Here is a 27,985-nt window from a genome sequence, read left to right as displayed (position 1 = left end):
ACATCAAATACAACAAAACATTTATTTAACAACTTTTTTCTTCTTCTTAGAAGTCTTTTCTTCTCCTGTCTTCTGTTTAATGTTCTCTGCTTTCCTTTTAATCTTGCTTATTTTTCCAATAACATTTTTAAATCTATCGTCCTTTTTCATTAAAGTCTTATTGACTTTCCTAAGACCATCTTTAATAGTTTTGTCAATATCTTCCATCTCATTCTGTTGTAGGCGATCGTTATCATTTTGTTTCGTTTCATCATTTTTAATTTGTGCTTGGATTTCTTTTATTTTCGCTAGTTTAGCTTTTTTCGCTGCTTTGATACGTTTGCGGCGCATTTCTTCCAATCTGTAAAAAACAAACATATCAGTTTCTGTAATAAAAATCTTTTCACACGATATTTTTCTCTGTTACATTAAATAGACATTTAAATGTAAGCTACGTATTTATCATAGTGGTTACTGGAGTGAAAGATAATAATGAATGATAATATAAACATATAATGCCTGCAATAATTTTACCCTGCTCGCTTTAAAACTATAAATAAATGCTAATCGAAACTGGTCTTAAAACCTATAAATATTAAGAAAAATGTTCCGTAGGGCTTGAGTCTATATCTGAGCCTGCGCAGCTCGAACTCTTCGTCTAATTTTTTTTTTTCAAGAGGGGAACTCGTCTAATTTGGCCCTGCTAATTTTCTACCTCAAAATAAATGAATAAATAACAAAATTACCCAGATTCCATCTCATCTGGGTCCACTCCAGCTAGTATCCATCGCTTGTGCCTATAGTTGCGCTTGCGCACCTCGAACTCTTCGTTATCGAGTTGCGCCTCTTGCTCGCGGCGAGTTACACTCACTGTTGTGAACACTTTGACCGCTTCTTCGTCTGGAAAAGGAAAAAAATAAGTTAAAACAAAATAACTATGAAACCGTATTGATATAAATTTAAAACTATTTCTAAAAAGCTTAAAAAAACGCGCACAGATAAATATCTGTTGTATTTTATGTGTATTCCTGCTAGAAGGACTTAATGAAACATAAAACACATATTATATTATGTAACTCTTATACATTTTTTACGATTGCATACAAGCACAGCTTACAAATTTTTACCATGTGATATAATCAATGTATATATCCGAATATAAAAAGTTAAAATATAAAGGAATTTTATTGAATTAGCATGTAATATTTAGATTTTAGTATACAATTGTAAATTTTAAGTATGAAACTACTTTTTACTATCCGTACCATCAATTTTATACTCCGTCAATTTAGTGTTAATTTTTTCTTCAATTTCCCCGAGTCGTAGGATATCATAGGGAGTGATGATTGATATCGCCATCCCACTTCTACCTGCACGCGCTGTACGACCAACTCTGGAACGAAAAATGTGACAATTTAGACCTTATATTTTTAGCAATAAGCTTTAAATCAAAACAAAAAAGCATTTTATGTTAAAAAAAATATTTTTTATTATATTATTATGTAGTTCAAAAATTATTTTTGGCATATAAAGACGACGAATGAACATTTTTCACATTACAAACAATAAAATGACTGAAAATATTAATGATTATAATTATCCTTTTTGTTCTATTTCTTTGTATTTAAAAATTCTTTTGTTGGCATGATATAAGACACATAAGCATATTATTATATGCAAGATTGCAGATGAGACTATTGAAAATGACAATTACTACTTTGACTATTTGCTCGGTTTAAGTACCTGTAACCTTTGCAAAACTATTCGGCTTCACCAATTCAAATTCAAATCGAACAAACAACAGTATTAAGTTACAAATTTGAACTAAATATTAGACCTTAATAATAAATTGTACACCTACCTATGAATATACTCCTTAGATTCCAATGGCAGCTTGTGATTAACAACCAGATCGACAGTGGGTATATCCAAGCCTCTAGCTGCCACATTAGTAGCTATAAGTGTACATTTCAAGTTACTCCTGAACTGCGTGAGGGCGGACACTCGTTCCTTTTGCCGCATGAACCCGTGCAGACAGACGTTGTCCATACCGATTGCGTTTAGCATCATTGAGAGGACTTGGCACTCTCTGTGTTGGGAAGAAATAAATTTTGTTATTATTGACATGTTTGTAGTTTGTGTACAATACGTCGAAAACCTATAAATAAAAGTTTTGATTTAAGAATATTGAACGACGATAGAAAATTCTCGAAGCTATGCATCAATTGAGCTCCAACTTAGATATTATGTAAAACTGGCTTCTAAGATCTATATGGTCATTATGTATAACATTGAAGTATTAGCTACCTCGCTACTAATTTTACAGTTTCCTAACTTAAAGGCAATTCAAGTAATCTCGTCAAAATATAAAAAGAAGAAATAAATAATTTCCATCAGTTCGGAAAGCAATCGAGAAGATCCATCACGGCACTCTGTTGCAATATTTTTAACTAAAACTGAGCTGTTAACTAAAAATATTTTAACATTCCATGAATTTCATTACTATTCCATTTCTAACTCTGTTTATCTCTCTTTGTTTTTCTGACACTCCTGAACTTTGGATATAATTCATCAATTAATGTTCATGAAAATAATAAAATATTACACCACTCACTTCTTAGTATCCGTAAACACAATAACATGCGGTCAAGCGTGGTCACTGTCACTTGGCTTTTTATTCCAATAAATATACTCACTTCTTAGTATCCGTGAACACAATGACATGCGAGCTCGGTCTCCCCTCCCTGTACTTGCGCAGCGTCTGCACGAGGTACACATCGCGCGCGTACGCGGGACATACCACGTAGCGTTGGTCAAGCGTGGTCACTGTCGCTTGGCCATCTTGTTCTGACCATGTTAGTAGGTTCTGTAAGTGAATAAGTTGAATTCTGAAATTTTCGTAGTTAATGGCAACAGGTGGCCGAAAAGTCAGGTGTCGCTATATTACGGCTATTGGCAAGGTCGCGAGTTTGAATCCTGCTGCATGATCCATTTTTTATATCTTTAAAGCATTTTAATGGTAAAAACTAAAAATTTTAAAAAGTTGTATCCTGACTGTGTATGTTAGTGCTGTAAGGCAAAGTGCCATTTATTATAAGTATTTGTAGGTAGGTTGTGACTTGTGAGTTTAAATATTATAAATAAGGTAATACTCAGTAATGTCTCAACTTTTGAATGTGTTATTAATTGCTGGAAGAAATAGGGCTAAATAATGTAAGGTGGATGATGGTTTATAACCATTAGAAGTTTTTTAATATTAGTAAATGTAACTGACTTTACTTACATCCTTATTAAGTGGCAATATCTTGGATTCCTTGACATCATCAGTTATTGTGGCGGAGAACAACAAGTTCTGTCTGTTTGGTGATAATGCACTAAATATTGTTTTTAAATCTTCTTCAAATGATTCACTGAACAACCTGAAAATAGTTTAAACCTTAAGGATATCTGCTTCTAATATTAGGAGTTGTGAAGTTGTTTGTTTAAGCTACATGATTAATTTTGATTGTTTTTTTCATAATGAAGAATGTTACTAGGTATGCCAAATCCCTTGAAATTGTGTCTCAGTAAAGCCTGTATGTATACAAATACACTAGTTTTTGTCGTATTCAAAAATACCAAGTGGTTTTGATTTTATACGCATTCAAAGTTTCGAAAAATATCGAGTCCCGCTAAAGTCACGTGACCGCTTGTGACGTCACGTCACAACGCGCCGCGCGGCCGCGCTCCCGCGCTTAGTATCAAGTCGGTCGCTGTAGTAGGTGTTATATTGCTTGCGCAGTATTTTGATGGGTTTTCGTCCGCAAATTTCGTTAATAGTCCAATAATAGTAATTATTATTCGTTTAATAAAATAACAGTCATGCCAAAGTTTCATCTTTATTTAATAGTTTCTCAAAATATTCTATACGATTGCGTTTTTGCACTGCTGATCTCTGACGTTTATCTTCATTTTCCTGCTGACATTTGAATTTGTGTGGAACTATACCCTGTTTTTGTTTAATTCTTCCCCCGACCAACTTATATTTTAGTATAGTTCTCCTGTCTCCATATCATTCTCAACTTAAAACAAGAAAAAATCTTACTAGCCATCTACCTATACTAGCCCATACGAGCAGAGCAGAAGCACAGTCTAGTATATATATTAAAACTTGTATAGAAAACAAAGGATAACGCAAAACAGCTGCAATGTTCTCAAAATATTTTTTTATTTTATTTTCTTTATTGGAAAACATACAGAGACAAAGACAGAGATACTTATATAAAACAAAAAAAAATCTTATTAACTAAAAATACATGAAAATGCCTCCTTATAGTGTTTTCACTGTGAACATATAATATTATTTTTGCCAACACCCAGCAGTAGGAAAGACAAGGAAAAAACCACAAAAGACAATCGTTGATTAATATTTTCATGCGTACATAAAGACGGAGGTAAATAGGTCTACGTACATATTAACATTCTTATATGTTCAATAGCAATTTTTTTACATTCATTTTGTTAGACGAAGAGGAACAAGAAAACATATCAAGATCATTCATATAGGTATTATAAAAACTAGACATTCTGTGAAGAGGCACACGAAGACCCATATTGGTTCTGGCGGTTGGTATATGAAATAAGTCTTTTGAGCGTGTTGATCTGGATGGGATGCGATAATTTATTAAGCTAAGAAGTTCTGAACAGGCTATTTCTCCTACGCAGATTTGTAATATGTTATTATAATATGTAGTACTATGTAAGAACACGGAAAATTCTGACACCAAAGGTTTTACACCTCTGACCATTTTTTGTTTACGTCCTTTGCTACTATAAAAAACAAATTACCCAGCGAATTGGTAGTTGTATTTTTACATTTAGGAACAACACATGATTTTCTGGTATTTGGATTGGACATTTTTAAAAGTATTTAATTATAATTTCGACGGCACGGGCGCGCGATCGCTAGCGGACTGAGTGAGCCAGATTGAGCGTGTTGTGGTGTGACGTCACACCATCACCGGGCGTTTACAACTTGTTTTACTTCTAAATCGGAAACTAATTGACGTATCGAAGTAATTTTTTCACTAGTATTTTTTATTTTTGACAGAGAATATGGAGTGCTAATAATCAAAATTAGTGAACATTCTCCATTATTAAAAATGTACTGATTTAGTAAGTAACATAGGCCTTTTATTGTATTCCACATAAACAGGGGCTAAGGTAGGTCAAGTAACTACTTTTTTTTTATGCAATAGGGGGCAACAGAGCAGACGCGTCACCTGGTGGTAAGTGCTCCACATCAACTGTCAAAAGTTATAATAATAGAGAAAAAATTACCGATCAGCTTCATCCAACACCAAATACTTAATCTTCTTCAACGAGAATGTATCACAGCCTGTTATATGATCGGCCAGTCGGCCGGGCATGGCCACCACTATGTGTGGCCGTTTGGCCAGTTTCAGTGACTCTTCTAATTGGTCAGATCCACCTGTCACTATACATACTCTAAGTTGTAATGGCTGGCCTAGTATTTGAAATTGATCGGCTATCTGAAATCATTTGTATAACTATTACCATGTTCTTAAATTTTACTGGATGTCTATATTATTTGATAAAAAATAAATATTGATTTCAAATTTACCAGACAGATTTCAGAAGAAAGATTACGTTTAGAATCTACCTAGGACCCAGATATTAGAAAGTCTTGTTTAAGTAACTACTCTCTTCTTGATGAAATTAGGTGGAAAAAATATAGAACTAAAGTTATTTTAAGAAATATTTTCACACAAACAATTATTGTTATTTAGTCTAATTGTACCTGATAAGCCAATTCATGAGTTGGTGTCAATATAAGTGCAAAAATCCCATATGGATCTTCAGCCAGGTGTTGCAAAATAGGCAGTGCAAAGGCAAAAGTCTTTCCTGATCCAGTTTTAGCTGCTCCGATACAATCATGACCCTCTAGAATTTTTGAAATGCATCCCTTTTGTATAGGTGTTGGAGATTTAATACCTGGAATTAATATTTATAAACATACACGACGTTTTAACCTCCTATAAATAAATATTAAAAAATACCTACCTAAGGTCGCCAACTGCTTTATAAGCCAGGGTTTTACACCTAAGTCGGCAAATTCTTTTCCGTCGTTTTCTTGCGACATTATGTAGATTTTATTAAACTTTTCATAAGTTTGTTTTGATTAAACACAATCACATGGGATTCATGATCACATCATCTGTCAAACTTTGTTATGACATTTGACTGTTGAGTGTTGACAGACTGATAAAATGTCACAGACCCGAGGATTTTTTTTTAACATTGTTTAAAATTTTTTAAGTATACGAAAATCGAAGTTAAAATTTACTCGATTTAGGTATATTATATCTTTTAAATACATATGTTTATTACACAGTTTAATAATTAATACCTATTTTTCTAGTTGTGAATGGTTATCAAACATAATCTGTTACAGCCATAATTATTGTTGTTCACTACAATATTGTTAGTTGTTACTCTGTGGTGTGTTTAATTTAGTAAATTTTTTTATCACTTCTGTAATCGGCCTTCGCCCGTAGTTGAAGTTTCGAACCTGTGTTTCAAACGTATCAAAATTATTTTATTTTATTAAGTAAAAATAAATTGGAAAAGTACATGAAAATTTAAGATTTCTGATTTATTAATTTATCTATATCCTGTGTTATATTTTTCGAATCATTTCTAACTTCTCGGCCTTTTTCTCTTTATAAAAATGCATGCATAGAAGTGTGACTATTTTTTCGAATCTATAGGATTCCAGTTCATTGCTTTCTTTATAATTGCATTTTATAAGTGAAAGTTTACACGTATCCGGTAAGTAAAAGATTTTTTATAGTCTAAATTCTACAAGAAACTTATTTATTAAATCAATAAACTACTTTGGAAGGTACACAATAATAAAAAACTATTTCGGATGCAGCTCCCCGGCTCCCGACATTTATCATGAACTCTAATTTCTAAAATACATAACCCACTATGTAGCGTTATTCCATTATATCCATACATATTTAATTATTTAATTATACTCGAAATATATGGTTTATTAACAACACATATTTATGTAATAAAATCAATAAATATTTTTCACAAATGCTACGTAAATGCATTTTACACGTGCTTGGTGCCGGTTTCCATTTGCGTGATTTATTTGATAATGATATTGCCTTGACTTTGAAAGTAATTAAGAAAATATCTATTTAATTGTCGGTCATACATAGTTGCTCGTGTTTATTTATAGTCATTTAACTATAGTACATATGTATCCGCACTTCTGTGATACATATTATATTGTCGATATTTTTTCTTTTTACCAAAAAAAAAATTATATCTAGGTACTTAAAACAAGTGCACTTCTTTGACTTATTATATTATGATAAACGTTTTTTAAGTTATAAATTCGTAAAAATATCCATTCTTCAATTACATAGTAATTGTTAATATAATAATTCTAATGAATAAAAAATAAAATAATAAGATGAAAATGTTCAGCCATGTATTATAAATGTAGCTTAAGTCCATTCCAACCCATTATCTCCTTGTTATCTCTTAGTTATTTTAATTGGTAGCTTTGTTGCGAAGGGGAAGATGAACAAACATACTCACAAATAAATAAGAGTTGTAAACATAGGAATGGATGACACAATTCAAATGTTGAGTTTGTTCTTTGTTATTCTGTTTATGAATCATTTTTGCAGGTATAGAGGGACAAATATAATATATGCTTTAAAAAATTATAATATTTCAAATGTACCTATTCTTAATGGTATTTTGATGTGAAAATAATCTATTTTTAGAGGAAGCAAAATTTAAGTTGAATGTACAGGATTTAGATAATTTGCCAATTTTATGTTGTTTCATTAAAAATAAATTTAATCAATGAGGGATGAAAATGTAATGATATAATAATGAACTTAACATACAGTAGAACTCCAATTATCCGAACTCCGACTATCCGAATCGCCGATTATCCGAATCACAAAAAATTGTCCAAAAATAGTCTAAGTGCGCTATTATTCTACCCCTAACAAGAATATGGAGAGGATGATGATGATAAAGATGCGTTGTCACTAGAGGAAATAAGAAAAATGATTGCAAAAATATTATGTTTCTTTCATTTAATTCAATAAAAAATAGTGCAATATCAAAACGTAGCTTTTATTCTCTCCAATGGCAATTTTTTTTTAAATCCGATTATCCGAATATTTGATTATCCGAATGGATCCCGGTCCCCATTAATTCGGATAATTGGAGTTCTACTGTACCTACCATGCATTTAAAAATCACTACAAACTGTTAAACTCTCTCATAAATTCTTACATAATATCATAAATTTATTAAGATAATGTAACATTACATTATAATTATTTGATATGTTACATACTAATATTATAAAGAGGAAAAGTTGTAATTATGTATGTATGTATTGTTTTTACGCATAAACCTCTTAACCGATTTTGATGAAATTTGGCACAGACAATCTTTAGACCCTGAGAAAGAACATAGGCTACCTTTTATTGTGAAATATGTACCACGGACGAAGCCGGGGTGGACCGCTAGTTATTTTCAAACTCAAACTCAAACTCAAACATTCATTTATTCAATTAGACTACTATTTAGTAGCACTTTCGAATCGTCATTACATAGTATTTTTAACATTTACCACCGATTCGGAAAGCAGTATCTATGGAGAAGAATCGGCAAGAAACTCCATAGTTGCTCTTTTAAATAATGTCAATAAATTTACATAATATGTAACTTATATCTACCTAACTACATAATATGCCAAAGAACTGTCCTGTGGTTTTTACGCGACAACCCTCCATGGGTCTTTATCGTCCATATATTCCTGAATACTGTAGTACGCTCTCTGAACTAGTACATTTTTTATGTAAGTTTTAAATTTAGAACTACTAAACTCTTTAATATTGTGAGGAATTCTATTGTATAAGCGTATACCTTGACCCATAAATGAATTTTTAACTTTAGCTAGTTAACCCATTGACCACCGTAAGGCCCGATCGGGGCGCGACACAATAGATTTTCTATTGTGTCTGTGATTCCGAGGACTGATGGATTAATCGGAAAAATGGCATTTCAATTCTATTCTTGTTCCTTGTGCCATAATCGTGTCTATCTCCTACTCTTGTGTGTAAGTCAGAGCTTTTGTGTACATGCAAAATATTATTAAATATATACTGTGATGGTACAGTAAGGATACCAGTATTCTTAAAATGATCTCTTAGTGAGTCCCGAGCACGTAAATTATATATAGAGCGAATGGCTCTTTTCTGTAAGATAAATATAGTTTCTATATCTGCAGCCCTGCCCCACAGTAGAATTCCATAGGACATAATGCTATGAAAGTAGCTGAAATAAACCAATCTAGCCGTATCTTCATCGGTGAGATGCCTTATTTTTCGGACTGCATATGCAGCAGAACTTAGCTTACCTGCAGCGGTGTTGACATGGGCTCCCCACTGTAGTTTCTCGTCCAATGTTAACCCTAGAAATACAGTAGACTCAGTAGGATGCAATACCTCCCCGTTCAAGGTAATATCTCTGTTCAACTTTTTTACATTAGGAAGTAAAAATTCAACACAAGTGGTTTTTTTGGCATTTAATAATAAATTATTGGCAGTAAACCATTCAGATATGTGTAAAAGAGCACTGTTCACTTCGTCAACATTTGGGTCATGCCTATCCACATTAAAAATTAATGAGGTATCATCTGCAAACAGAACTATTTCACACCTATCCTGCAAATAATAGGGAAGATCATTGATATATACCAAGAACAAGAAGGGACCTAAAATTGACCCCTGTGGAACACCAATGTTAATTGACGCACCGCTAGAACGTTCTCCATTAACAACTACAGTCTGTATCCTATCATGCAGGTATGACGCTATGAGGTTCTGGGCTTTTCCTTTAATTCCATAGTGATTAAGTTTACGTAACAAAGTACAATGTTCAACGCAGTCAAATGCCTTGGAGAGGTCACAAAATATCCCTAGAGCATTTTTTTAGGTTTCTTATTAATATAAGAGTTCATATGAGTGTGCCACTTATCAATTTCTTTTAGTTCAGACTAGTTTTAACTATGTGTCCTACTAGACTGATACATTTTTTGTTTGTCTTTACTGTGCCAAAGATGCAATAGAAGTAAATTTAATGATTTTAATTTTTTTAGTTTTGACTTGTATTATTAAGTTGACTGTATTTTTGTTTCAGGTAAAAATGGGTCTGTTTAAAACAGCTGTTACTATTGCTGTAAGTGGAGGAAGAATGGGGACGAAATATAATGGAAATGTAAGTCACATTTATTGCTATAGTTGACCCAAGAGTTCAGGTTAGGCGCGGATCAAACACAAGCGGCGCGGGCGCGGGCGTGCCATAAGCGCACCTCAGACCTCTTCAATCTGTTTTACACCACGTCCTTCTTCTACATTTTGTATGAAAGAACTTTGGAAAGGCGGCCCAACCGTGGCACAACCGTGGCGTGCCGTCTCGACTCTCGACGCCTTTCCAAAGTTCTTTCATACAAAACATCCTAATGTTGAAGCCTCAGTTTTTAAATAGCAATTTGGTTATCCTAAGACCTAAGCTTACAATTCCTTCCTAATTTACAAGACAATCTTAAAGCCAATCTGGACCTATGGCATACAGCTTTGGGGCTCTGCCAGCAATAGCAACATTGAAATCCTAGAGAGATTCCAGACTAAGGCTCTCAGAACAATACTTGGTATCCCCAAATGTATTTCAAATAAATACATGTACCTTGATCTCGGTATAGCCACAGTTCGAAAACAAATTGTCGAAAGCAGCCAGAAATATCAGGAAAGGCTAACAGTACACACCAACGACCTTGCTCAAGCGTTAAGTGGAGAGGGAGGCCAACAATACATCAGGCTAAAAAGACAGGACATTACAAACCTTGCTAAAAGATTCTAATCTAAAACAAATATAACACTGGACTACAAGGGTGGAGTCGTTGGACGAGCCCCTTGAAACAATATCATGTTCCCGGACGGAGTTCCAAACAATATAAAGGCCAATTGTTACCAAAACAGATTGCCTGGTCGCAGTTATATCAAAAAAAAAAAAAAAAAAAAAAAACAATTCCTTGCACGAATTACCGAAACCTTAGTGCCATAATACATAAAATGAAGCAATAAAAAAAGGAAATATTTCAGGAATAAAAAAAAAATCAGCTATGTTTTCTAATAATTATCTGGGAACTGTTTCTATTATTGCATAATTTTCTTTATTATCAATTGAGTTCAGTTGAACTGAAGTAATGCTTTTGATACCTAAATGATTTCACATTTATCTATACATATATGTATAATAGCGGCAGTACACATTGGGCCAAGGCGTTGGGCCAACGTGTTGGGAAAAAATGAAGGATATCAAGGTTCCTGTTCACACATTGGCGTACTGATCATTCTGCATTGGCGCTTCAAAGATGGACGTAGTCCGTAGAAGTTCTTGCAGCCGCGGCAATTTATTTATACAGTGCGTTTAATTATTACGTACATGTGCACCAATAATAATGAGTGTACTCTGCCGTCTACGATGATACCATTTTCCAATCTCTATTGTCCGTTTTTTTATTTCTGTATAAATAAGACATTATTATGTTTAGATTTTTTCAAATGTTTAAAATGTAACATTTTACATTTAATTTAATATTAACTACCTATAAAACGAAACTTTAAAGATTATAATATTATTATATTAAATGATAATATTATTTATGTAATAAAGCACAATTTGATCAAAATTATGCTCATTGTACTACCTATATTGTTATTTAATTTTTAAGAACAAGTAACTTATTAATACTATTTTACTCATTTTATAAATATATTCATTTTTTTATCTCATTGTATGAAAGTGAGATAAGAAAAACATCTATACGTATATAATAAATCTGTAGAAGGGTCAATTCTGTACATTGAAAATATTGAAAAAATAAATAGCAGGGGGTGTTACTGGATCGATACCAAACCCAAATATGTGATTAAAAAAATTTTTGTCTGTCTGTCTGTCTGTCTGTCTGTCTGTCTGTATGTGAAGGCATCACGTGAAAACTAACGGTTCGATTTCGATGAAACTTGGTACAATTATACCTTATTATCCTGGGAATATAATAGGATACTTTTTATCCCGGGAAAATACATAGAAAAAAAAATAATATTTTTCTTAATTGTTCGGCGCGGACGGAGTCGCGGGCGGAAGCTAGTCTGGAATAATATAATAAATAGAAAATAAAACATCTAATTTATTGAGTCATATGGTTTTTATTTTTGTGTAAGTAGTTCATACCGTTGATTCCAAATTATTCCTTCATGTGGATACAATTCTACAAATTGTAAAACCTCATTGCTTGTCCACATCGGCGCCAACGTGTGAACGCTGTTTGCGGAGCGCGCCAAGATCCTTTGATGTGTGCACAAAAAACCGACAACATTCGGTTGGCCTGCCAATATTGGCGCCAACTAGGCTAATGAAGCCAACATACCGCCAAGTAGCTCTCTACACGTTGGCCCAACCCGTTGGCCCAACACGTTGGCCACATGTGTACTGCCACCATAAAAGTTATAGATAAGAATGTATAAGTACATATAAACTGCTGCGTCTGAATTGTTTTAATTGTCCGCTTATTATGTATTCCGTTACTGGTTCTTGGAAGTATGTTTATTGTATAGAATCACATTACATTATTATCAACCTACTTCAACGGAAGGATTATTTTTTTGTTGTACGGACGAAGATCAAACTCAGTGCCTACCAGTTGTAAACGCACGGACTAACCACCGTTATTATAATAAAAAAAAATTGCCTAGGATTGCAAAGAATATATGATTTTTTATTTTTAATCGGCCGCGGCGTTCCGAAAACGACGCGTGCGCAGTCGTTTACAATCCGTATTTATGCGCGTTTCGGTATGTTTTTTTTTCGCATTATAATATCGTAAAATACAGGTAATGATGACCGGTGGCATCAGGCAACAATCCATCGAAGCATTTTTGAAGATATTTTAATTTGAAATATGAAACATAATATGTACATGCTTGATGCCACAAAGGGCTATATTCGTATAACGTGTCTATTTGCGTCAAACTTTGTATATATAACTGATATAACTAGGAAATGCACTACAAAGTATGTACATGGGTAGATGTGTGTGTGCTGTACACTCATTTGACCTTCAAACGCAGTTGATAAGTCAGTATTAGAAACAAGCGTAATGCACTTCGCGAACGGTCACGATCCTGACCTAGTAGCAATTAATGTATGATATTTAGTAGGTTGTATGTTTGTAGGGTTCAGTATGGAGAGTTAGAGTATAGGCACATATACATACATAGTACAAACTACAAAGTGATGATAGATAAGAAGATACATATTTAGAACCGAGATAATGATACTAATTAGTAGGTTAAATAGATTTTAAATAAACTACTAGACCGATTTTGATGAAATTTGGCAAAGATAATCTTTAGACCCTGAGAAAGAACATAGGCTACCTTTTATTGCGAAATATGTACCACGGGCGAAGCCGGGGCGGACCGCTAGTAGGTCTAGGTATATAAAAACCATTGAGACGTTACTTTCAATTTAAGCATTCACAAGAAAATAAATAATTTTTACACACAAAGTTGTCAATTTAGTACAGACAACAATTACGTCACGAACGAAGCCGCTACCAAATATAATATTCATATTTACATTCATGAATTTTTATCAATGTAAAATCTTTTACTATTTATAAACTTATGTTCATTCATGAGTATCGTGCTCGTGCCACTTTATCACCGAAAATATCTAATTTATGTTGTGTCTAGCTTTTTATCTTATCGAATTATGTATTTTTATCTCCGATATCCGTTAATTGCGTAAGACGAATAGATAATTTCTAAACATAAATGTTGCATATTATAGATACGTAGCTTTATATTAAGTAACTGTTGTATAAACTTGTATAATAATACAAAAGAACTTGTTTTCTTTCTTTTCTACTTGTAGCCTGTAGGTATACTGAAAAAACTAACCATATGACATAACCCATACATCCGTGTCTATTTTTATTAAGTTTGGATATAACGACGTAAAAAATGTAAAAATGAAAAAAAAAATTGCCTTGGTTTCTGTGTAGTTAGCCTACGGCCAGACTGCTATAAAAACAATAATTATAATTTTACCTTTTTGATATGAATTATGAAGGTACTTCTGAATGTTCATCTGTTAAGAAAATTGTTATCAGCTTATTTCATGCAGCAGTTGTATGTTACAAAGTTCATCGAGTTTTGACCTCTATTGTTAAGAATTTAAATAATAGTAGTGTCTCGATCTGGCAGGACACAGAAGGCTGATCACCTACTTGTCCCTAAAGAAAAATCAATCAGTGAAACAGATGTATGCATAATGCATCTGCCCCTTACCACACTTGGGGACATGGGACTTCACTTTTATAAGAGTATGAAATTGGGACGTGTTCTTCATCATTTTTTTCTGATAGAATGATAAAACTAACAGTCACAATGCTAGTCAATGCCAAAAATAAACTGGTAGGAACACTCGCGTATCCTTGTAATCTATTCAATATTGTGAAGGAGAATATCTTAAAAAAGTCTTAATTTTTGACCCCAATATCGTTGATATAGCTGCAAACATTTGCTTACTAGTTTTTCCAACTATAGTTTGTAAAGCTAGATTAATACCGGAATAGGATTTGGATGATTACGACAGTTTATCTTGGATAAGGTCAGGATCTTGTTTGTTTGTTTATCAGACGAGTGGGTCGTATGGGAAGTGTACTTGAAAAATGATGAAGATTATAAATGAAATTTTTTCCTTTAAAATATTATAATGAACGTGTGGATAAGCTTGATAATATAACTTGCAAAGAGTATATAGATTTGTATAGAATATACATAATTAAAAGAACTGAACACACAACTGAAACCCAGAATGGTATCTGGGTTTCATGGGTATGGGGTATGGAATAGTATGCTCATACTGAGCATACTATTCTCTACTAATACAGGTGCGTTTTCTGCGATACAAGAAATTTTGAGTACAGATGGATTCCAAAACTATACCAGAGTCTTGACAGCCTAAATCTTCTCATGAAATATTTCATATCCTGGTCTGACCAGATCCAAGCATAGATGTTATTATATCACTACTTATTAAACACCACTACAATGTTAGTTACGCCCACATGTATGCGAAGAGTAGGTAGGTACGTAAATAGAACGCTTATGTGTGCGTAACGTATACATGTGTGGTGTCAATTGGCAATTGCAATGTGCAAATGCAGCTATGCAGTTACGACGCAATATCGTACGATATGCAAATATTTTATCGCCATGCCAAATCGAGTGATACAAATAATTTGGTTATATTTCTGGTTTAATCGAGATGAGTTTGTATGGATGTGGTTAATGTAATTGATATTTTTGTTGGTATAGGTCGTGGAGGCTTCCTGGTATTACAAAATCGTGTTCTAAATTATAAAGAATATAATATTCTTATTCTATATTCTAATTATAAAGAGGAAAGGTTTGTAATTATGTATACGTATGGTTTTCACTAGGGATGTAACGATACATGATTTTGCCGATACGATACCGATACCGATATTTGTGGTAATGTATCGGCGATACCGATACCGATACCGATATCGATGGCTTGGTAGAAAAATAAATAGTGAATCTATACATATAATAAATCTGTAGAAGGGTCAATTCTGTACATGGAAAATATTGAAAAAATAAATAGCAGGGGGTGTTACCGGATCGATACCAAACCCAAATATGTGATTAAAAAATTTTTTGTCTGTCTGTCTGTCTGTCTGTCTGTCTGTATGTGAAGACATCACGTGAAAACTAACGGTTCGATTTCGATGAAACTTGGTATAATTATACCTTATTATCCTGGGCGTAAAATAGGATACTTTTTATCCTGGAAAAATACGTAGAAAAAAAATTAATCTTAATTTTTATCCATAGACGTTGTTCTGTAGAGCCGCGAACACATGTTGCGTATTATTATAGGCCTAGCTGTATTTGGGTCCAATAGATATTTATAAGCTGTCATTGTCAGAGTTAATCAAAATGGAGACCATCCACGCGAAGACCGACATCCGCGCGGACGGAGTCGCGGGCGGAAGCTAGTTATGCATAAAAAGTTACCAACATTTAACAGAGACAACTGTTAATCGTATTCTTTTAAATAAAAATGCCAAATCAAAAAACAACAAAACCATTTATTTTAGTATTATTATTTTACGAAGTCAGTTAAACTTTAAGTAATATACATATAATCAGTACCTAATAAAATTTTACTATTGGTAGAGTTTTTTCAGAAAACAAAGTGCGCACGCGCGGGCGGCCTCCCGCATCGTTCATTGGGCGCGGGTTTTTGAATTATTTGATATCAAAAAAATTGGTTGTTTGTAAAGTAGGTTTACGATCGAGATGTTTACGTGATAACATAATGCAGTGGCAGCGCTCGAGATGAAACGGGAGATCGGTCCGTCTCTCTCTCGTTATACCTGCGATCGCGCTCGTGAGGTTTTGGTGTGACACAAGTTTATGAACATTTCACACGACTAAAACGATTTTAAAAACGTTATCACGTTAAAAATTAAAAAAATTCAAAATTATTTATTTCTTTCCTTTACATAAACAAATTTGTGATTGGAACACTCCTAGTAAGCAAATAAAATGCTTGTGTCAGGAGTGTCCGCTCTTCCTTAACACTATTACAGAAACAGAAATAAAACAATATGAATGAATACAATACAAAAGAAAGAAATTTAATAAAAAAAATATCGGTATCGGTTGATTTATTATCGGCGATACCGATATATCGGCTTGCCGATATATCGGCCGATATATCGGTATCGGTATCGGTATCGTTACATCCCTAGTTTTCACGCATAAACTACTGGACCGATTTCAAAAATTCTTTCACCATTAGAAAGCTGCATCTTCACTGAGCAACATAGGCTATATTGCATTTTCAAAAAAATTAAAGACCCTTACCAAAAATGCAATAATGTAACCCAAGGTGTAAAAAATTCTTTAATAAAAATTCTGTCATCGCGTGCGCTGCGGAATCTATTCCTTGAAGTACGAGGATGGTTCTTATGAAAAAAAAACGTTAACATGTAGGTACCACGGGCGAAGCCGGGGCGGACCGCTAGTATTAAAATAAACATAGATTAGAGTAGGTAAAGATAAGTCCCGATTATTCCCAAACTAAGGGTAGTTTTCAATGAGCTACATCCTTAGGCTACATCTAACTCACATACTCTAGGTCACATAGAATTAAACGTAATATTTTTTTTACATACTATTTACGTAGTACATAATTACAGTGTAAATGTAATCAATAATTTCCCGTTGCTAAATCAATTTCATAAATAGTTCGCTTTGCTTTTGGTTGGTTTTTGATGTTTCTCTTAATTTAAAACTTAAACATTTTAGAACTTTTGAATCTTCAAAACATAGTTTTCCCATTTACCACCGGTTCAGCAGTTTCTACAGAGCAGAGCCGGTGTTGTTTCAAAATTAAAACGTACTTGAGGTAAACACATCGTTTAACAGTAGAAACGGGATGTGGGCCAAGCCAAGCGCTCTGACAGACGTACAGTTCAATTCATTCGGGCCAATTGTAGATCAATCCATAACTAAGAATAGTAATGTCACTGAGGTCTTAGAGCTTATTGCATTTTGTACTTTTCCTATATGTAATTACTAGCTGACTTCGTTCTTAAAAAATAATGTTTTTAGCTAAGTAACTGTTTTTATTGCCACTCTTCCTAGCTCGAAATAAATAACGGTTTCAACCAACCAATGAAACAATTAATGCTATATATTTAGTAATTTGGTATTTTTTTTTCAATTAAAATTTGAGAATGACGAAGCTAGAGAAGTAACTAGAAGGTAATTTAATATTATAAAATATCTAAAAATGATTACTTTAGACGGAATATTCCTCAGACATTTCTTAGCTAAAATATTTTTTGCTTCTATTAACTATAAATGAATGGAAAAATATATGGTTTTTACCTCAAAAAAAAATGTTATTGAAATAAATTTAAGTTTTTTATTTTATTTTCTAAATAGTATGAAAGTTATTTAGTTAAGTTTCATCTTTTCGACGAATTGAGATGATATAACCACTGCAGTTACTAGCTGCATTCAATTTAGACTTTCCGGAGTATCCATTCGATTCAACTTGCTCTAAATATCTTTCGGACCCCATGTCATTGACCAAGGCCAAGCAAAACCAAGGTCTGTGTCAAGCGCAAAAAGCTGACTGCAAAGAAACTTGTAATTATTGTTTTGGTTATATGTAATATCAGCTGTTTTATTTTTTGTCCAACTGTTTCTTGCGGGGATAAGTGTAGAATATAATTTATGAACTACATACATACAAGAAAATTAACTATTGAAACATATAAGAAAGGCATATTTTATATAAAAAATCTTTATTTTAATTCTTAATTAATTTTTTATTCGTTGAATTGATAATAAATCGAAAAAAAAATATGAAGGAAAGAGATTCACCCTCCCCTCAAGGTTTATCAAAAATTAGGAAATATCGCAGGGGAAATAATAAATAGCAGCTGGTGTACATAGGTATTATGTCGTTGAACTTTCCGATCCGATCCGATCCGTTCATGGACTGGCGTCCAATCAACTGAAATTATACTTATAAAATTTTTATCGTTGTCCTGTAATATCCATAATTAAATTATAATTATATGGGTCTGTTTCTATTGAAGTTTGTTCTTAAATTACAATAAAACACACAATTTTCAGTTCCGATTGCGTCCCCTACTATCATGCGCGCCGGTAGCCATGGCGTGGAGCGACCGAGGCGCGCACACGCAGGACGTCACTAAGAACATACAGTACATCAGCAATGACAAGGTCAAGCTCAACACGGACCCCAAGACTATGAAGTGAGTGTTGACTTGTTTGTGGAGTGAATGAGACTGAAGGTTGTGACTTGTGAGTGGCTTCCATAGAAAGTTATATGGTGTTTTGGTACAAACTTAGTCTTTTGTAGTCGTGAGTTGATTGTTTGCGATCTAAATAGAAGTAACTTTAGTAAAATAACGATGAGTAATTATGAAAGACAGTTTATTAAATACATTGTATAGAGATATTATATAGAGTTTTTGTAAGTGAGATAAAAAAAGATGCCAATCGTGTCATTCTTCACCGCTATAGCCTAGATATTTGGCATTTTAAATTCTTTTTAGATATACCTAAGCTTTCTTATTAAACTACTATTTTATTTAAAAAGAGAGGATTCGGATGCATTCATCATTTTATATTTGCAACAAATATATGAATGGAAACATCCCGCATATCATAAAAGTCACACTAAAATTTACTTTTATTACAGTTTAGTAAATATAGACTAAATATGATTTTCATGTGTACTGCGTAGTTTGTGCACAATATATTTAAGTACCTAGGTATAAGCCACGGTAGCGCTTCCGTAAATACAACAAGACAATAAAATCAATACTTTACTATTTAATAGTCAAGTGTGTCCTACATCTGCGTGTGTTACGACACAGGTCAGCGTTGTACACCTATAAGCCTAGTTAAAGTAATCTGTATGTTTATTCACATAAATTTGAATTAAATAGGTTTCGTATGATTTATTTTGAAGATTTAAATTAGTAAGGTACGATTTTTATTTGATGAGCATCTCGCTATTGTGTCTTGAATAGAAAATTTACTCAAGACTTGGAAGTATAATAGTCGTAAAGAAATTACATATGTATACCTAACACCCAAATTTGAAACTAATTGTTTTAATTATCAACGATGCCAGAGCCAAAAACAAACACACTTAATCTTTAATTCGTCTAGATTCCCATAAAACAAAATCAATCATATGGTGAGAATCACCACCAGTCTAGCTGAAGAGTTTGTTTGTTTGTTTGAAGGCGCTTATCTCAGGAACTACTAGTCCGATTTAAAAAGTTATTTCGTTGCTAGATAGCCCATTTATCGAGGAAGGTTATAGGCTATATAATATCATCACGCTAAGACAGAAGTGGAGCCACGCGAGTGAAACCGCGGAGCGCAGCTAGTATGTAATTGTAGTAAGTGTACTGGTATTGATCGAATGAAGTTCATAGTCCACGAAACATCAAACAACGGTGTTGAAAGCAACGTGAAAATCACGTAAAGCGTGTGTGATTCTTTATTTATGATTTTATCTCTGATTCATGCATTAATTAGACGTAGACTGGTTATTAATAATTTTTATATTTGATTACTTTCGTAAACTAATATATTACGTAGGTAGGTTCTATTTTGGGTTTTCGAGTAGGTATATGTTATTTTTTTTATATAAATTATTAAAAAAATAATAATTTTATTACTATGTATAATTTAATCAGGGAGTATAAATGTTAATAAGTAATCTTAATTGGATATGGCATTTATAATTAAACTAACTTTCCAACCGTGGCATCGCCCACTTTGTCTAAAACTTACCAAATACCTTACTCGGAAACCTATCTATCAATAAATAAAAAATCGTATCGAAATCCGATGCACAGTAAAGATTAAAGCATACATTGGAACACATAGACAGACAGCTAGAAGCTGATTTGTTTTATACTACGTTAATCAAACTTGGCTTAAGTGCAAAAAACCTTTATGCCTAAACATATTATAAAAAAAGACGGGTTGCACTCCGGGAGTGCCGGCAGAAGTGAACACTTGATTATTAACGTTGAGCATGTTTGATATATTGGAATGGTATCCGTCTTACGCTTTTTCTATCAGGTCACGTGTCCTGACGCGAGTTTAAGATTTTATACCCATTACAGAAAAAGTGCTCAACGCCGCTAAAGAAGTTTTCACTTCAATAATATTCTCCTACACAGACTGGACAAACAGCTAAACCGTCCCCGATGCATTATGATCAACTGGCTCCTAGCGCGGCAGAAACACGTGATGAAATACGCTAATCTATACTTGGAGCAGGGCTTCGACGTGGTCTCCGTGTCCTGCACGCCCTGGCAACTCATGTGGCCCTTGAAGGGATCTCAGGTATCTATACTAATATTTTAAAGCTGAAGAGTTTTTTTGTTTGAACGCGCTAATCTCAGGAACTACTGGTCCGTTTTGAAAAATTCTTTCGGTGTTAGATAGCCCACTTATCGAGGAAGGTTATAGGTTATCATAACACTAAGAACAACAGGAGGGGAGCAATGCGGGTGAAACCGCAGGGCACAGCTGGTATGCTATATTTTATCTCTCTTTATTTAAGGATTTATGTGTTGGGTATCTGACCTTCGATAAAATAGCCAGGGCTCGAGCTTAAGGATGTATATAGTATCGCTTCAAACGCTAAACGCTTCAAAACTTCAAACTAAATGAAGCGGTATGATTGCTTATTTACAAGCACATTGCTCGCTACACACCCTCGTACATTATTGGTAAACACCCTAAATTACCTGTGTACAAAATATAATTGATTCTTTAATGTATTTTCTAAATTACGATTGATCCAAATTTGTGAAAGGAAACATCGAAGAAACAAGTATGTTTTCGAATCAAAATGTTCGATGGTATGTGAAATCTACTAACCACTTGGCCTATGCACAGGAAAAAAAATTATGTTACTATTATAAATTTGAAAGAAATATCTCTTCAAATTCCATAAGAATAGTAGGAGTAATTTATATCCAAGTGCCTATTTTACATTCAATTTCACATTTACTTTTCAAATACACATTCCATGGAAGAGATAATAAAAATTGTTGTTTCCATTTTATAAAACACATAATATGTCCCCTACAGCTAGTAGCCGGTGACCTACTACGTTTCATGTCTGCGAACGATAATGAACAACCTCTAGTGGTGCATGGTTTCTCGGTGGGCGGCTACCTGTGGGGCGAGCTGTGCGTGCACGTCATGAAGGATCAGCAGCTGTGAGTATACACACACACACACACACACATACACACATACGCACATACACAAACACATACGCGCGTAACACGCATGCATATACGGGCATAGACATATAGACGCAAGCGCACTCGCTCGTACGCACAGAGACAGGCAAAAGCGGGAGCTCATACGTACATACGTACGTATGTACCCACAATATGTACGTACACACGCACGCACACATACGCACGCAATATACACTAACGCACAACACGTATACATGCACACGCAAATACGCTTAACACGTGTTCGCACGCACACACGCATACACAAAAAAAGTTTATTTCGTTTCTAACAAAAAAACACGCGTTTTATTTTACATGCTACACTACTACTATTTAAACATAATGTGGTATTCGTCAAGCTCATCAACATTCCCCTTTATTTATTCTATACATAATCCTGACATACAGGTTTTTACCTAGTTTGGGAGTCAGAGATTTAAAAATGTAAAACTTTTGTCAATAAAGAATTTTTATTTATTTATTTTACATAATTTCAGTTATCAACCGCTCCTCGACCGTGTGGCGGCTCAAATATGGGATTCAGCGGCCGATATAACTGAAATAACCATCGGAGTTCCAGCAGCCGTGTTCCCGAAGAACAAGATCATGCAGAAGACCCTCAAGGCGTATATGGAGTGAGTATATTAGACTTATTTCTTTATTAGATGATCCGGTGAACTTTGTAGAAGCTGCATATATTTGTTAAAAAGTTTTTTGATGCTTCTTATTTATGTTTATCTCTGCTTAAACTTTCGATTAATATTTCAAGATCAAATAAAGCAAATCATTGATACAGGCTATCTCCATTTTGAGCAAAAACGCAAACAAGCAACATTTGTTTCACATCTTTTCCATTATTGTTCTCATATTAATTATTTTTCTGTCGTTACTGTTATATCTACGAGTTTTAAACTTACTTGACTTTACTTTAAATTAATATATGTATTTATTTAAATTGCTTAATATTTTCCCTAACAACAACGCGCATGTATGTTTGACCTCTAATGTCATCACTAATACCACGAAGATATTATTGTATTGAAAAAGTAATCAAATAATCTCTTTGATATGAAATAATATTATTATCGGAATATTGCATTAATTATTGTATAATATGCATTTTAATGCAAATTATCTATTTTTACGATGCTATCTATCACGATAAGACCATCAGAATTTCCGTTTTTAGTAGGTCATTGATGTCAAATTTTCACAATATACAGGATAGAAAATTTTTGGACATCACTACATAGTATAAAACAAAGTCGCTTTCTCTGTCCCTATGTCCCTCTGTATGCTTAAATCTTTAAAACTACGCATCGGATTATGAGACGGTTTTTTATTAGATAGAGTGATCCAAGAAAAAGGTTGTAGTACATATAATATGATTTATTAGGTTTTAGACAAAGCGAGCGAAACCGCGGGCGGAAAGCTAGTAATAAATAAAAGTAATAAAACATATAATGGGAACAAACTTTGAAATGATGCTAATAAGCTTGATTTTGCTCTAATTTTGTTTCTTTCGACAGTTTTGTTTTGTCTTGTTATCACGTATAATGATTGAAGAGTAATCATTTTTCACACCATCACGTGGCGGAATTGTAGGTTAAAAAAGACGGGTTGCACTGGGGGAGTGCCGGCAGAAGTGAAAACTTGATTATTAACGTTGAGCATTTTGATATTTTGGAATGGTATCCGTCTTACGCTTTTTCGATCAGGTCACGTGTCCTGACGCGAGTTTAAGATTTTATACCCATTACAGAAAAAGTGCTCAACGCCGCTAAAGAAGTTTTCACTTCAATAATAATTAATAATTTTTCTACTCCTTTGTAGATATCACCTGAAGACGTTCCACGACGCAGCCACGGTGCACTACATCCGCTCGTCGCAGCTGTTCCACACGAATTTGTGTCACGCTCCCGCACTATTCCTGCTGTCCGCGTCCGACCCGGTCGGCGCCGAGCGCAGCAACCGCGCCGTGTGCGACTCCTGGCTCAAGATGGGCATTAATGTACGTATATGTACAGTTCGTTGAATTTGATATTTTTGGTTTTATGGCATCCAAATGCTTTATAAATATCACTACATAGTATAAAACAAAGTCGCTTTCTCTGTCCCTATGTCCCTTTGTATGCTTAAATTTTTAAAACTCTGCAACGGATTTTGATGCAGTTTTTTTTTAATAGATAGAGTGATTCAAGAGAAAGGTTTTAGTTTATTAATATAATTTATTAGGTTTTAAACTAAGCGGGCGAAGCCGCAGGCGGTAAGCTAGTAAAAGAGAATGACCACGGGTGGTATCGGTAAAATTTTAGTTGTGCCACGTATTCGTGATATTGTTAATTCCTATTTGTATTTATAATGATATATACCGGATAAATTGAAATAAAAGTAAAAGTTTTTGTTTTGACACATATATCTATCTCTCTTGCAAGCGTCCTGCGTCATCTGTCATTGTGTTCGACGCATTGTTCGACGTTATTTATTTTGAAATAATGTTTATTACGATTTACTTTTCACATTTGTCTTGTAAATTAAAATATTACCTATGTAATAAATGTAAAACTTAACGTTCATCGTTAGTTTAACCTCGATAAAGTATTTTTTTAAAGTGTTGAATAACACTATTGTTTTATTTTTATTGTCGCGAACTGCGGCTTATTTACATAAAAACTTTAATAGTTTCTAAAAGTACTAACATCAAGCTTTAAATTGAGCTATATTTCATCTTGACACAATAAGTTTGATTGTGATACCAAGTGCCATAGTAACTTGGGCAATCTCCTTTATAAAGAATAGAAAAACTTCGATCACGAGGCGGGAGTCGAACCCGCATCCTTTAGTTTCCGGGGCGGATGCCTGACCAACTGGGCCACCCGTGACCCGCCAGAGCGATCGAATTTATTCAATTCTTTCAGTTTTATGTGTCTAAAGGACACAACGCGCGCCATCTATTGAGATGATTAACAACCATCTCAACCAATACTAAACACTTTTCAGTGAATACAATATTTGGCGTGTATATAATAAGTATTTATAATTATTGAAGTGAAACTTCTTTATCGGGGTTGGACAAAAATTTAGTGTAACATTTTTGCGTTTCGTCGTACGCGTGACATTTTTAAGGTCATAAAGAAGTTTCACTTCTTACGTGTGTACTCTAGTACACGCATACATTTTTTGGTTATTGGTTAATAAATATATTTTATTTTATTTTTATTATCAACAGTGCACCTGGCACTGCTGGGACCGGTCTCCTCACGTGCAGCACTTCACAAAACACCGCGAAGAATACGTGTCTCTAGTTCGAACTCATCTCGCGAGACACTTGCCCGGTGTTCAGCAAGAGAGACACGAACGGGCTGCTGTTTGAATACATACTTACACACACACGTATACACGTAGATACACACGCGACATACACACACGTGTATACACGTAGATACACACTCGTAGGCCTTAGATATACAAACACATACACGGAATGAATTCATGTATAGGTATACACACACACACTAGATAAACATGCAGACACACATGGGTAGGCACGAGAATTCATGCAAACACATAAACATACATTGAAACTACACATATATGCATCCACATATACACACACACAGGTACGAAATTCATTCACATATACACACACACGCATAAACACAAAATCAATATTACACTCATATTTTTTCGCTCCCACATACACACACGTGCGCACACCTAAGCTTGCGTGTCACTTTCACATACACTTTAATATTATATTGTACCAAAACACAAGGCTTACCTACCAATAACACAAAACGAATTTTAAAATAAATTACACAAATGAATTAATTACACAGATTGTTTCTGATAAATAAATAGCAAAGCAGTAAATATTACTGGCTGCTGAGACATTTTGTTGATTGCCTGAAAAATAAGTTCATTTTTCATGCATACAATCATTATAATAAATATGTAAAGTTAAATAAATGTAACAGAATATTAAAGTTATTGAACGTTCATAATGTATTTTTGAAAGAAAAACGTTTTGTACACCTATTTAAAAAAGTATACCTTATATTTAATTCCAACCGAATTTGTATTTTCCATTTAAGTTCCTTGTAATATGTATTGCACTCATAGTATATTTTATATTTATAAGTTATTGCAATAAGAGTGGTGATTATGTAGCGGGTTAAATGTATCGACTGATTGGTAGAATTTAAGATAGTATTAAAATGTTTTTGTTCTTTAAAAAATTAAAAATATATATACCAGCCGAATTGATAACCTCCTCCTTTTTTGAAAACGGTTAAAAACATTGTACACATTGGGCACATTATATTTCAAGTAAAATATCTCACTTATATTGTAATAGAAATTTTGTAAAACTAGATAAACAGATGGCCAGGACATCTACAGGGTGAATGTAATGCAGTAAACATTAATAAATTAACATTGTTTAGATTTAATTACATATAAAAACTATATCGACAACCATTTCTTGATATGTTTTATGTCCTTATATAAGTGTAGCTCAGATTAAAGTATTTAGAAATAGTTTTTTTGTAATAAAATATTTTTGAAGTTATATTGCGTTTTATTTATCTACGGTTCCTTTATTTTCACCTTACCTTTTTCATTGATGATACTACTTTAAAGACTTCCAGTAGTGGCAATATGCAATTACCAAATAATAAATGTACCTTCATTATTGGGGTATGGGGCAGCCGATTTTGCTAGAGTAAAACTACCAAATGAATGATATCAATATATAGATACTAGCGGTCCGCCCCGGCTTCGCCCGTGGTACCTACATGTTTAAACTATCCTATCTCTCAAGTTAGATCGAACTGCACATGGTGTGCGAATTTTATTATAATCGGTTAAGTGGTTTAGGAAAAACTAAGTCATTTAAAAATTATATTACACTTAGGCTTGGTTGCACCATATTTTTTGTTATAGTTAAGATTAATTTCAAATTAGTAATGGCGACTTTAACATTGACAACGAAATGTACATCCACCAACGTAATTATCAGTCTCAAGTCAAAAGACATATCTATTTTAATTGACGCTTAGTAAAATTAACGTTAACAATAGCTTGAACCACAGACAACTTGAACCAGTGAAACACGAGCGGTTATTAATAGTTAGTGTTAAAATTATGACGTCCTCTATAAAATTTTGTTTGGCTTAATTAAGTAACATGATGCAACCCAGCCTAAGGCTTGGTGGCACCATATTTTTGTTATAGTGAAGATAAGGCATAAAGGCTAAATGAAATGTTTGAATGTCTATTGGCTACATCATGATGTGGTTTGAGCAGATCAATGGTATGAAATCGATATGGGCAAATAAACACAAGGATTTTAGATGAAATGGTCATTTTTTGGTCATATCGTAAAGTAGTTAGTTGCAGTGTGAAGATGGCGAATATTTTACTATTCGCAGTTAAAAAATTCTTAAATAATTCGGTCAATTACAATATGAAGAAAGCTATGAAATGCTATGAAGAAAATAATTTAAGAGGAATAGGTTCGAGTTCTATGGAAACTGCGGATATCTTATATTCAAGAAAAAAATCGTCTAAAATCCTATAAATATATTTATATATCCTACCACAGACTAATAATAATATACTACGTATCCTCCTTTATTATTGTATTTGTTTCTTTTCTAAAAAGCGATTCGTTTCTTCACTACACCATAAACACCATAAGCAAGAGGAAACAGTTCTGTTTTTTTTTTTATTTATGTAACCAAATATTTTTTGGGAAATAAAATTTAGTAGCCAACATGTCATTTTTTTTTCCAAGCTTTTTACCTACTTTCTTCTGGAATGCTTCCTACTAATATTATAAATGTGAAAGTTTATGAGGATGTGTATGTGTGTGTTTGTTACATTTTCACGCAAATATACTACTGAACCGATTACAATGAAATTAAGCACACATATAGATGGTAACTCGGATTAACACATAGGATAGGTTTT

At 33.6% G+C, this 27,985-nt stretch overlaps 2 protein-coding genes across 4 annotated transcripts; one reads left to right on the top strand and one right to left on the bottom strand.

The window, feature by feature from the left end:
• Positions 1 to 3: 3 nt before the first annotated feature.
• Positions 4 to 6,196, bottom strand: Dbp45A (putative ATP-dependent RNA helicase Dbp45A). The gene is made up of 9 exons (XM_090116705.1): positions 6,043 to 6,196; positions 5,780 to 5,973; positions 5,299 to 5,510; positions 3,263 to 3,398; positions 2,676 to 2,845; positions 1,841 to 2,068; positions 1,245 to 1,372; positions 726 to 879; positions 4 to 340 (listed from the first exon to the last, which is right to left on the bottom strand). Exons 1-9 carry the CDS (start codon positions 6,119 to 6,121, stop codon positions 22 to 24), a joined length of 1,620 nt encoding a protein of 539 aa, XP_089972831.1. The 5' UTR covers positions 6,122 to 6,196; the 3' UTR covers positions 4 to 21.
• Positions 6,197 to 6,526: 330 nt separating this feature from the next.
• Positions 6,527 to 26,365, top strand: l(2)k09913 (transmembrane protein 53-like lethal (2) k09913). 3 transcript variants are annotated; one of them, XM_090116808.1, is made up of 8 exons: positions 6,527 to 6,810; positions 10,228 to 10,305; positions 18,840 to 18,982; positions 20,936 to 21,101; positions 21,855 to 21,985; positions 22,510 to 22,647; positions 23,846 to 24,023; positions 25,242 to 26,365. In XM_090116808.1, the coding sequence occupies exons 2-8, from the start codon at positions 10,234 to 10,236 to the stop codon at positions 25,383 to 25,385; spliced, it is 972 nt and encodes a 323-aa protein (XP_089972934.1). In that variant the 5' UTR covers positions 6,527 to 6,810; positions 10,228 to 10,233; the 3' UTR covers positions 25,386 to 26,365. The 3 variants fall into 3 exon arrangements, with proteins under 3 accessions (XP_089972934.1, XP_089972935.1, XP_089972936.1); XM_090116809.1 differs by lacking the exon at positions 6,527 to 6,810 and adding an exon at positions 7,154 to 7,173; XM_090116810.1 differs by lacking the exon at positions 6,527 to 6,810 and adding an exon at positions 7,673 to 7,691.
• The last annotated feature ends 1,620 nt before the right edge of the window (positions 26,366 to 27,985 follow it).

This window comes from Colias eurytheme, chromosome 26 (assembly GCF_061535395.1).
Source record: "Colias eurytheme isolate Ceu_HAF_F1 chromosome 26, ilColEury1 Martin Lab GWU primary, whole genome shotgun sequence".
Taxonomy (NCBI): Eukaryota; Metazoa; Arthropoda; class Insecta; order Lepidoptera; family Pieridae; genus Colias; species Colias eurytheme.
This window is presented reverse-complemented; position numbering and strand designations above follow the sequence as displayed.